General features: G+C 33.7%; 1 protein-coding gene across 4 annotated transcripts; it reads right to left on the reverse strand.

Annotated features, from left to right (window-relative positions):
• Positions 1-3,363: 3,363 nt before the first annotated feature.
• On the reverse strand, positions 3,364-11,267 carry LOC132184249 (putative wall-associated receptor kinase-like 16). 4 transcript variants are annotated; one of them, XM_088518207.1, is made up of 4 exons: positions 11,198-11,267; positions 6,790-7,578; positions 6,523-6,687; positions 3,364-4,604 (listed from the first exon to the last, which is right to left on the reverse strand). In XM_088518207.1, the coding sequence occupies exons 1-4, from the start codon at positions 11,265-11,267 to the stop codon at positions 3,397-3,399; spliced, it is 2,232 nt and encodes a 743-aa protein (XP_088374333.1). In that variant the 3' UTR covers positions 3,364-3,396. The 4 variants fall into 4 exon arrangements, with proteins under 4 accessions (XP_088374333.1, XP_088374335.1, XP_088374336.1 ...); XM_088518209.1 differs by lacking the exon at positions 11,198-11,267 and having other exon boundaries at positions 3,364-4,612; positions 6,528-6,687; positions 6,790-7,678; XM_088518210.1 differs by lacking the exon at positions 11,198-11,267 and having other exon boundaries at positions 6,790-7,678.
• Positions 11,268-11,582: the final 315 nt, after the last annotated feature.

An 11,582-nucleotide genomic window follows, 5' to 3' on the forward strand; every position in this document is an offset into this window, starting at 1 on the left:
ATGCAAAGACTAAAAAAAAAAAAAAAAAAAAAAAAAAAAAAAAGGAAGAAGAAAGAACATCATTACAAGCTCATAAGCACTTCAAAATTTGTTACAGCAAGTGCTTCCTCTTCAATGACTGGAAAAACCCAACTGGCTCTTACTGTATGGCATTGTTGTTTGATCTTTGGAGAGAAAATTCTGGTTTGGTCTTCTTCTTGGTTGGATGAATATTCAAATGTAAAAATGTCGCAATAAAGTTTTTAATAGCTTTTAAGAAAGCTTGGACCATATATAAATTGACTTCATTTATTTATTTATTACAACTATTATTTATCCTGAACAATAAGCAAAATGGTGGTGCCCCAATCACTATTGGTTCTATTTAGCTGTAGGGGTGCACCATTACTTTAGGAAAGGTGGTGCCCCAATAACTGGCCTTTTCACAAAACTATAATGATTTCCCCGTGACATTGCTGATAACCATAATCTTTTTTTAAGGAAAAAACATTTCTTTGTTGGCAAAATAGCATACAAAAGTGTCAAGATGCTTCTTTGGACTCCTTTAGAGTTTTCTTCACTTTTTGTTACTTAGGCTTGTTTGTCTTTTGAACTATCCTATCTAAAAAATTAATGGAAAAAGTGTACTCTCCTCATGTTTGCATGATTGAAAGATAATAATTATACTAGAGTTAGGTGGGGGTTTTCTAAACCCTAGGCTTAGAGTTAGGGAGGAAAATCTTATAGTGAGGCATGCATGCTTCATCACTTTTTACTCTAAAAGTGGATTTTACCCTTGCATGATAAGTATGCAGCCATGTAAACACAAAGAGGATACAATGCAATATTGTATTGAAATGATTAGGGTCGTCCAATTTGATCTGAAAATGTTATTTTTTAAAATGGTAAGTTTCGGATTTAAAATTTTGCTTTGATACCATGTAAAATTACTATTTATTTTAAAAAAATTAAACCGATAAGAAATAAGCCTCATTTAGAGACTCAAAGGAAGGTTGAAGATGATTTTCATTGATTTTTAAAAACTCTGATACTAAACACATTATAAGCATTGTTCAAGTCAAGTATTGTCATGCCTTGCATGAAATCTCATGGAACAAATGATATGTATGGAAAATGTACCATACGAGAAGTGCTGTAGCAGGCCAAGTCAGTAAAATAATCTTACTGTATCGCTTGAGACTACAGTAAGTCTGACAGCAAAGATTTCTTGCCAGACAGAAGATTAAACAATTATAGCACTCAACCTCTGGGGGGGTACGGAATATAAAATCCCTCAAATTCCTCGATCACAGACACTGAACTTGTATATCTCAATATTATATGCTGAGAGCAGCATGCAACATGAGCTGCTTAAAAAGATTAGCATTATCAAAATACCCCATTGTCTGCCATTTACTCATCTTACCTCAAACATACAAGTTGGCAATCTCCATACATTACTCAACATGTCTCCTGCAGCAGTCTCTCTAAAGCTGCAAGGAATTCGAGAGTTAAAGGAGCGCTCCAGGCATTTCCTGTGCATTCAACATGTTAGGTTCTTGGAGGCACAAGTGTTTGCTCTTCACTCTTCTTGCTTTCCTTGTTCTTTCAGAAGCATCAAGACTGCCGAATGAATATTGGGAACAGATGCTGCCAAAGAAGCTTCCCTCTCCTTCCTCATCTCCCTCAAAAGGCACCAATTCTTTAACTACATCATCCTCCACAGCCTGGAAGGCCAATAGAGACCTCCCTTCATCAGATGGAAAGGTCTAGTTGCGATTTGACAACTCTAATTCTAGTAACTGTGAGATATGTAATTTTAGATTTGCACTAATGAGAAGGAAGCATGCAGAGTTTTGCAAACTAGTTTTTACAGTGATTGATATGCTTATGAACAGACTCACAGTCTTGTAGATTTGCTTCACTTGTTCAGCAAATATAGTCTCTTGTAAAGATAGTTGCATTCATCTTGAGCACAACAAGTTTACAGACGACAATTTCAGGGTGGAGAGGATTAAACAGCCAGAACTTACTGGATATATACTTTTACACTCCCAGAGGGGCATTGCTGGCAACGACACTAATAAATCACTTACCATGGTGATAATCATTTTTATTCTTCAATGTAATGCCTCTTATAATCTGTATTTTCCTCAAAAAGGCAAAAGAAATAAGACTTATGATAGTGTAATTTGAGATCTGTATGATTTGATACATATGTTGCATTCTGTAAAGCAGGGGCTTCACATAAAAGAAAAACACCATCACAGATTCACAATTCTTCATTTTTCCCACCTTTCTTTTTTCTTTTTTTTTTTTGGTGTGTGGCTGTGGTAGATTGCACGTATTCCATATCAATTTTCTTCTGGTAGGGTAATAATATCTTTCTGACAATATTCCAAACTCTCACAAGTCAATTCGAGGAACATGCAATATGTGATGATAATGTGAGTTTTGTGCAAAACAGGACACTTTGACATGTGTGGAAAGCAAGTTTCCATATTCTTGAACAAGTCTACCAACGGAATAGGAGTCATCAGACAAGAGCCTATGGGTGGAGGAGACAGAAAATACAGAGTTTGAGAAGGTTAATTTAGGCAGTTGCTTGGCCCATGGTGCTTCAAGAGGCTAGGAGGCAAGACTGAATGACTGAAATCTTTCTGGGGATGACCTGGCTAATTAATCAAGTACATCATTTTATCAGATGCAATGCAATGGGGACAACCAGACCTTAGATTATATTTGACGCAACAATTAGAAAATTTGAGCATGGGCTGGCCTGAATTTCTGGTAGCCATCAGAAATTTTTCTCCTCCTTGTGAGGTTATCCACCACCTCTGGCAAGTGCTCTGATTTTTCCTCTCTCCTCCCTTCCACCCTTTCCTATCTTCTGTTCGCTCTCTCCATTTTTCTCTTAATTTTGTTTGTCTTAATCTATTATCCCATGAATTGTTTCTAGTTTAGAAAATAATAAGCATGCAGAAGTTCAATTGCACATATATCCCTTTCATCACTTGGTCTAACTGCCAATAGCTAAACAAGGGATATATCAATAATTGATTTCATCATCTGATGCAGATATATAACCTTGTGATGCCGGATAAACATTGACCACAATGCAATGCGAAATTAGGGCAAAAAGAGTAAACTAATAAAGAAGATAGAAAGATAGAAGACGGGAAAAAAGAGAGAATCCCTTTTTCATAATTTTATTCCATCAAAGCTTGTCTCCGTTGGAGTACAAAGCATGCTTAAATACACTCAAAACTAAACCTTAAGGCAACGCTCAATTTATTGAATTATAAATTTCCTTTAACTCTTGAAAATTAAAATAAACATAAACTAAAGCAAATAAAACCTAAATAAAATTATAGGACCTAATAACTCTTGTTGTCCGCTTCACCATGCACTAATAAATTATCTACCATCATCCAGTGGTTCTAGGACATGGTTTGTCATGCTATCGTACCCAGTAGTAGAAGAGCAACCAATGCCACCATCAATGCTGAAAGTGTGTGTAGGGCTATTACTGAGCAAGAACTTAGTCTCTTCCGTGTAGTTATCGGCCTTTCCCCATGGATGCTTCCCCATAACTGTTAATCCCTCCAACTCCATTGCCACTTCCTTCATAGAAGGCCTATCTTCCCCTCTTATCCTTAAGCACATTTTTGCAAGATTAGCAACTTCCTTTAGTTTTTCAATATTACCTTCATTCACAATGTGATCCTCAAGAATTTCAAGCAGGCGATCCTCTTTTATTGCGGAAACAAAGTACATTGCCAGATTTCGATCACTTTCAGGCCTATCGAAGGAGAGTGCCTCATTTCCCGTTAATAGCTCTGCCAAAATAACGCCAAAGCTATAGACATCACTTTTTTCTGTTAGTTGGCTAGTAAGGAAATATTCGGGATCCAAGTACCCGAAAGTTCCTTGCACCAAAGTGGTTAATTGTGTTTGATCAAGAGGTACAAGCCTCGAAGCTCCAAAATCAGACACTTTTGCCACATAATTATCATCTAACAGTATATTTGTAGTTTTCATATCCCTATGTATAATTGGCATAGAAGTTGAAAAGTGCAAGTATGCAAGTGCTCCAGCAGTTTCTGCCGCTATCTTCAAACGTTTTTCCCATGAGAGTGAGGATGATAGACTTTTATTATGAATGTGGTCAGAAAGAGTCCCGTTTGTGATGAATTCATAAACTAGTAAGGGCACTTCTGTTTCTAAACAACAACCTAATAGCTTAACCACATTCCTATGGTTAATTTGGGTAAGCACGACCACCTCGTTTATGAATTGCTCAATTTGTCTCTGATCATTGATTTTGGACTTCTTAATGGCAACTACTTTGTTATCTGGCAACACTCCTTTGTAAACAGTTCCATAGCCTCCCTGACCAAGGACTCTACTCTTGTCGTAGTTGTTGGTGGCATTTTCAAGCTCTGTTGCACTAAAGATTTTATCCGTCTTGACCGACCCTCTATGACTTAAGAGTTTTTGTTGTAACATTAATCCACCATTTTGTTTAAAGAATCTTTCTTTAAGCTTGAGAAGCTTTCTTCTTTTCAGTACCCAAGATATCCAAGAACCTCCCACAACCAGTGCTAAGAGGCTTATGCTGATGCCTACATATGTTCAAACATGCATTTAGATCAGTGGAAGCGAAATATGTATTATATGAAAATGACAATCAAAATTTGTTCTACATTGTATCTAATAAAGCCGCATAAGCATACATCTACCATGAGCGAGCATTTCGGTTCATGTCGAATTTTATGTATCACACGTAGTTTATAAAATAGAAGTGTATCCAAGTAGATGTGGTGAACCAAGTTTTGAGGTGTCTTTTCGTAGCAGTGAAAAAATATGCTAGATGTGCTCAATTGAGAGAAATGTTTTAATTAGATTGTACTACTTTGAATTAGATTGTGTTTCCAAGAGATTGGTTTACTTTTGGACATGCTTCATTTGCTCTACTAGTACTCTAATACTAAATTGGAGGGGAAAAAAAGAGAGAGAAACGAGCCAAAGACACTAAGATATAAATTTGAAGTTATCTCCTTGTTTTGCTATCAACTCTAATATTATATTAAATCACTATTTATACCACTTATTTCAAAAGTTTAAGCATCTCATTTGAATAATGGAGATAATGTTCGAAGTCAAGATTTTTGTTATAATTCTACGTTAAATCACCATTTATTCTAAAAGATTAAATTGATAGAAAAAATTAACTTAATCATTTAATTAATATTCTAACACTCCTCGTGTGTAAGCCTAAACTCCTCATTAATAAATGAGATTCAACATGTAAAATATCTAATTAAAATGTGACGTGAATAATAAAATCAAGGTTCAAACTATTTTTTTTATTTTATTTTTTATTTTTTTTATTTGATATCAAATTAAATCATTATTTATTTTAAAAGTTTAAATCATTTAACACAACTAGTAATTTTTTTTTTTTAACACAACTAGTAATTTAATTGTTCACGTATATTCATTTAATGAACTTTGTAAATCTTTTGCCTTATTAGAGCATGTTTGAGATTGTGTTTGAGAAATAGAGATTTTAAGTCAAAAAAACGCTTTTTGGCAAAAACTTTATTTTAAGCTTTTGTCAAATGCATTTTGACTATTTTTTGGGGTTTTTGAACATTTAAAAGTACTTTCAAATTTTTTTATCAAACAGATACTTTTTTCTTCAAACAAACTTTTGAGTGTTAAACGCACTTTTAGCCATTTTAAACACAAACCCAAAAAAGTCCTTAGTCGGTGGATTAAAAAAAAAAAAAAGAAAGGAAAATAAATAAAACATGAGATTTGTGACTTTTTTGCGAGTAAAGACCTCAAGTCTAGCTACCATTAAATTTCCTGATATTTATCCTCACATTTGAACATTGAATTATCATTGCTGATGTCCTTTTTAGTTCGTGGCTTTGTCGGTTTTGCTGATGTCCTACCTATGTACGTTAGAGTGTATCTCGACCACATATATGTGATCGATCAGCAATTTTGAACCAAATTATTCTGTTTATTTACTGTTTACATAAGAACAAAAAATCATTTTAGCAATAAAAAATGGCTTATAATAATTAAAATTGACTATTATAAATTATTTGCCAATTTTGTTAGAGATGTTTTAAGAGAAACTCAAGGAAATAACACTTTTGTAATTTCTTAATTATTATTTTTAAACAAAAAACTACTTTCTCTTTCCAGTCAAGGAAGTAGCATTTATTTGAAAGAGTACTATATATATATAAAAAGAGTACTATATATATATAAGAAAGCTATTAAGAAATTTATTTGAATTGAGAAATATAAATAGTTTGATTCCTAGATTTTAAAAAATATAAGAAAAATTACTGCTACTGCTATTACCAAATACTAATGCTCTTACTCTGAAATTTTTATGCATTTTAGAGAGTTGTAAAATCAACCTATCCCAAGTAGTTTAGGACGTGAAACCTATCTGTTCAGTAAAGGTTGAATAAATTACCAAGCAAAAACAAAATAAATAATAAGTCTTAAAATACTTACCCAATGCAATACTGATAACCCTTGATTGGTTCACTTTAGCACTACAACTTGTTCCGCTCCTATCGTATTCGTACCCTTCGAGACAAGAACAATTGAAACCCCCATGAAAGTTAGTGCATTTTTGAGTTTCATCGCAGCGGTTTGGAGTTTGGCACTCATCTATATCTGAAACACAGTGCAGCCCGTCAATATATATGCTCTTTTTTTTTTAGATGAATAACATTAATTTATGCTCATTTAACAACGCGAATGTATTTAATTAATTACCAGTGCAACCAAGACGGAGGTATGGGTTCCCCTGGAAACCTTCCGAGCAATTACATCGATACCCAGGACCGTTGGTGGAGTTGTAACAATAACTATAATCTGCCTTACATGCATAGCTTGTCATATTTTTCTTAGCATCTTCGCATGTCTCATTTCCGACCGCCCAATCAAGCACCAGGGGAACAGTATGTGTGTTCTCCAATTGTTGAAGATCTAAGGAGGAAAAGTTGTATGCTTCTGCCTCCACTAGAAAAGCGAAACCACATCGATTGAAGCTGTGTACCGTGGAGTAGTTGTTGAAGCTCTTAACGGTAAGATTAAAATCCCTTATTCCTTCTGGGATAGTAGTCTGGCAACAGCCAATGCCTGAGCAAGACCTGTTAACCACACTTTCAATGCGGTCACAGAATGCCGAACAACCGGTCGTGTAGTTCTTTACCCCTGAACCTTCAATAAAAGCGTAAGTGTCACAACCGACGACAGTGAACTTGTTCCTCGTATATGAGATAGCAAACTTTGACATTTTGAACGAGGGAATGTTGCGGTGGACACGGAGCCCAGACTCGTTGTAGCAATCATGGGCGAAGAAGCTTGAGACTCGCAGTGCACCATCCAATAATGAGATCTCCAGGATACCTATATTACTTTTGCGCAGAAATGGTTTTGGAGTAGTCTCCAACGAGTAGTTACAAGTGATGAGAAAAGACGGATCAAGGTAACACCCCTCGCTTGTTCCAAATGGGTAAGGGATGCTAAGATTTCCACATGTCTTGTTGCAGCTCGAATCGGGTTGAGATGCTGCTGTTGCTGCTAAAATGAGGGCACCAAGTAGCAATTTTTGTGGCAAAAGCATTCCATGCAAAGCCATGGCTTGCCTCTTTTTTTGTATAATTTTTAGTCTTTCTTTGTGCTTGAATGACCTCCTCTTTATAGAAGGCAATTAGTATCTCTTTACTGAGACTCGGTCTTTCTATTTTTTTTTTTTTTCTTTTTTCATTTTCTTTTCCTGGGGGAGACTCAGTCGTGGATGCATAATTATTTTCGGAACAACAATATAGGTATAGAATTTAAGAAGAGCATTAAAGAATAGGGTGAACTAGTCATGAAATTATATCTCAAGTCATTTTCTTTTTTTTGAGCGAAATTATCAAGTCTTCTAAAGTCATACACAAACCGACAACTGATGATAAAGATAAATGGGTACTCTGGAGCTTCACTTTAAGTTATCCTTGCATGTTACCAAATTTTCTCCGGCCAACGTAAACGAAGAAAACGACAACGTAAACGATGACGGGACGAAATACCAGAGACGTGGAATGGGAGATACATAACTTATAAGGCTGTGTTTGTTCAAAAAAAAAAAAAAAAAAAAACGCAACTATTCCTTTCAACATCAATCAAAACATTATGAATTTTTACATTGCATCAATAATTTTTTATTACTATTCAAATAAAAAAATCACTATAAAATAAATTTTTTCACTTTTTCATAAAAAAATATTTTTACTTTTTTTCTCACATCAATCAAATTTGCTAACGGACTCCGAAGCTTGACTAACATCAATTGAGATTTAGATTGAAATTGACAGCCTAGCTCTGGCATGAAAGAAGGTTAATGATGAGGGTGTGAATTCGAGGGCGAATTCTCCCCAATATGGGGAGGATGATGTAAGGCAAAACGGATATTTGACCAACTTTATTAGAAAGATCATAACTCGAGTTTCGAACATCAAATTGGAGCGAGCTTGGTGGTGTTGGAAAGCTAATTTAAAGATATACAAACTCATGTTTCACAAAATTTGGCTAATTCCAATGTTTACTAAGTCAAAACGGAGAGCTCCCTAGAAATTATGTCCGGACACCTTTATGTTTTAGTTTCTTTTATTTCTTTTGTGCCGGTCCGGACGGCCATCGTAAATTTGTTAAAACTGACTCTATTTCGTATTATTATTAGGTTTAGGGTTTTGGAGCTTATAAATACATGTTTTATAGACCCTAAAATGTCGTTGTTGTTTATGATTGAGTTTGTTTAATAAGAATTACTCAGAGTTGAGTTTCTTCATGATTTTCTTTTAAAACCTAGAGATTATCTAGCGTTTTAAAGAAGCTTTCTTCGACTACTTGCTCTTTATTGTTGTTCATCTTTGCAGCATACTAAGTCACGCTGCGTCAAGTTTGGTTTAGGTCCAATTTTATACATAAAAAAAAATAATAATAAAAAATAAAAATAAAAAAAAACATACGCAGTTTATAAAATAGAAGTGCATGCATCATAGTAGATGTAGTGAACTAAGGTTTTGAGGTGTCTTTTCTTTCTTAAAACCTTAATGTTTCTTTGTTATGGTTGAGAAGAAGCCAAGAATTTTGATTTTAAGCTTTTTCTTTCAAAAATTTTTTTTTTTCAAAAAGCTAGAATTTTGATTATAAGGGTTATTATAATTTTGCTTTTTAAGTGAAAGGGAAGACATTTTTTTTTTTTGTCCTGGATCTCTTTTTTCCCCGAATCCTTTATTGAATGAAACTACCCAAGGCCAAAAGTACTGTTCTAGGAAATTGACAAGGGCAAAGGAATGGGTGGATTATTTTTGGAGATCATCATTTTGTTGTTGATCAGTTGAATATAAATAGGAGGGAAAAAAGAAAAAGGAGAGAAAGATACTAGGATCAGCTAAATTAATCTGAATTATCTCCTTTGATGGTCTCTTAAGCGCTAGGAAAAAAATATACAATTAAGAGCAAGCGCTTGCTCTAGCTTGTATATTTTTAGCCTTCTATTCAATGAGGCAATGCCATTATTTTCTTCGATTCCTGTTTCAAGAGATTCAATGGCCTTGATTACATCATTGCATCAACTTTGTAAATTTTTGCCTTAGTCTGTTACGGTAAATTAAAAAAAAAAAAAAAAAAATGAAGAGATTGACGACTTTTCTGCGAGTAATTAAGTTTAAAGATATTTAACTTTCAAGTTTTAATCATCATTGCTGACGTTATTTTAGTTCCTACGTTGTCGGTTTTGATATTTCTCCGTCCTGATATGGATTCCACATTTACATCAAGGGCCAGACGTGGAGCCTGCTGCAGAGCGTATCATTCTCCACCACATATACATCTAAGCTAATTAGCCTGTATTATATATTGGTCTTAAAGTCAACAGCTTTATCTTTATTTGAACCAAACCATACTTCCACGCCAACAGGACGAAGATTTTGGTCTTATTTGACTGCTTGAATTTGTGTGCATCTTAAGAGAAAAGGTTGTAGGATTTATTTGTTTCGAGTGGTATAAGATGCAATTCAGGCCGGTTCAAGCGCTAGGCGAGTTAGGCCCTCGCCTAAGACCCCCAATTTAATAAGGCCAAAAAAAAATTTTGGACAAAAAAAATTTAAGGCCCAATTTTTTGTTTTTTTTTTTTTTTTTGTTTTTTTTTTCATAAAAACTTAAGGTCTCTAATCATGATAAGTAAGCAATATAAATAAGGCCTCAATTTAAAAAGGCCAAAAAAAAAAAAAAAAAAATTTAAGGCCCAATTTTTTTTTAATAAGACCCAAAAAAAAAAAAAAAAAATTCATCAAAATTTAAGGCATCAATTTAATAAGGCCCTAATTAATTATAAGCCCATTATAAATTCTATAAATAATTCAAGAAAAAAAGAAAAAAAAAACTGATTTATTAATTATTATAAATGATGAGAATTTGGTGAGAAATTCTCATCATTACAAATAAAATATTATTGATTTATTTCCTATTTTATTATCTAGGGATAGGCAACGGCCAAAAACATAGACTCTATAGAATATAATGCTGGCTACCAGGAGCATTTTAAATACCGCTCTCTGTCCGTCTGCCTCTCCACTTTCTAATCATAGAAAGTGCTCCAATTGACATATTAAATTATATAGAAAGACTTCATTATTTTCCAAATGCATGCATCGCTTATAAAATTTTATTGACAATACTTATTACAGTTGCTTCTGCAGAAAGAAGTTTTTCAAAATTAAAATTGATAAAATCCTACCTAAGATCAACAATGTCACAAGAGAGATTAAATTGATTAACCATATTATCAATTGAAAAAAGACGTTAGAAAATCTTGAATATAAAAATTTAATCAGTAATTTTGCATCTCAAAAAGTGAGAAGAATGATTTTTAAATAAAAATAAAATATTAATATTATTTATTTTTTTACTTAAAAAAAAAAAATAATAAGGCCCAATTTCAAAATTTCTCCTAAAGTCCCAAAATACATTGAGCCGCCCTTGAGATGCATGTAAAACCTACATGCTCGAAGAAAGTGAGTTTCATAACTCTCCTTTCATAAGCTAACAACCTAATAAGAGATGCTCTCAGTCCCATATATGTGAGATACTTTATGGAGTACTTGGACATATTCATAACTCGTAAGTATATATATGTCAGCTGCTACTCGGGCCGCTGCCATTCCTGATAATATCACACCAACCCAAGTGATAAGTTGCATAAGCAGTGGCGGAACTAAGATTTTTTTATTGGGGTCCAAAATTTTACATATATATATATATAGTCCCTCGTGTGTTCACGCATTTATGTAAAATTAAATTAGCCAAAAAAATCTAATAATTAAAGTAAATATTAAAAATTTTAATATAACGGCACCACAAATACATAATAATATAAACTAATGGCAAAATAAAATACGCACAATCAATAGGGTCTAAGAAAAATTGGTAACTTTTTAGAAATGAGCATTATCTTGAGGGATTTCTTAGAAACAAATCAAACACAATCAAGTGTTAGTCGAATGTTACAAAACAAA

Source organism: Corylus avellana, chromosome 7 (genome assembly GCF_965113065.1).
Source record: "Corylus avellana chromosome 7, dhCorAvel1.hap1.2, whole genome shotgun sequence".
Taxonomy (NCBI): Eukaryota; Viridiplantae; Streptophyta; class Magnoliopsida; order Fagales; family Betulaceae; genus Corylus; species Corylus avellana.

Coding starts and splice junctions, on each gene's coding strand:
- LOC132184249 (XM_088518209.1), bottom strand. CDS start 7,657: ATGGCTTTGCATGGAATGCTTTTGCCACAAAAATTGCTACTTGGTGCC. Junction 6,688..6,789: donor CCTCCGTCTTGGTTGCACTG/GTAATTAATTAA, acceptor ACTGTGTTTCAG/ATATAGATGAGTGCCAAACT. Junction 4,613..6,527: donor TCAAGGGTTATCAGTATTGC/ATTGGGTAAGTA, acceptor GCATGTTTGAAC/ATATGTAGGCATCAGCATAA.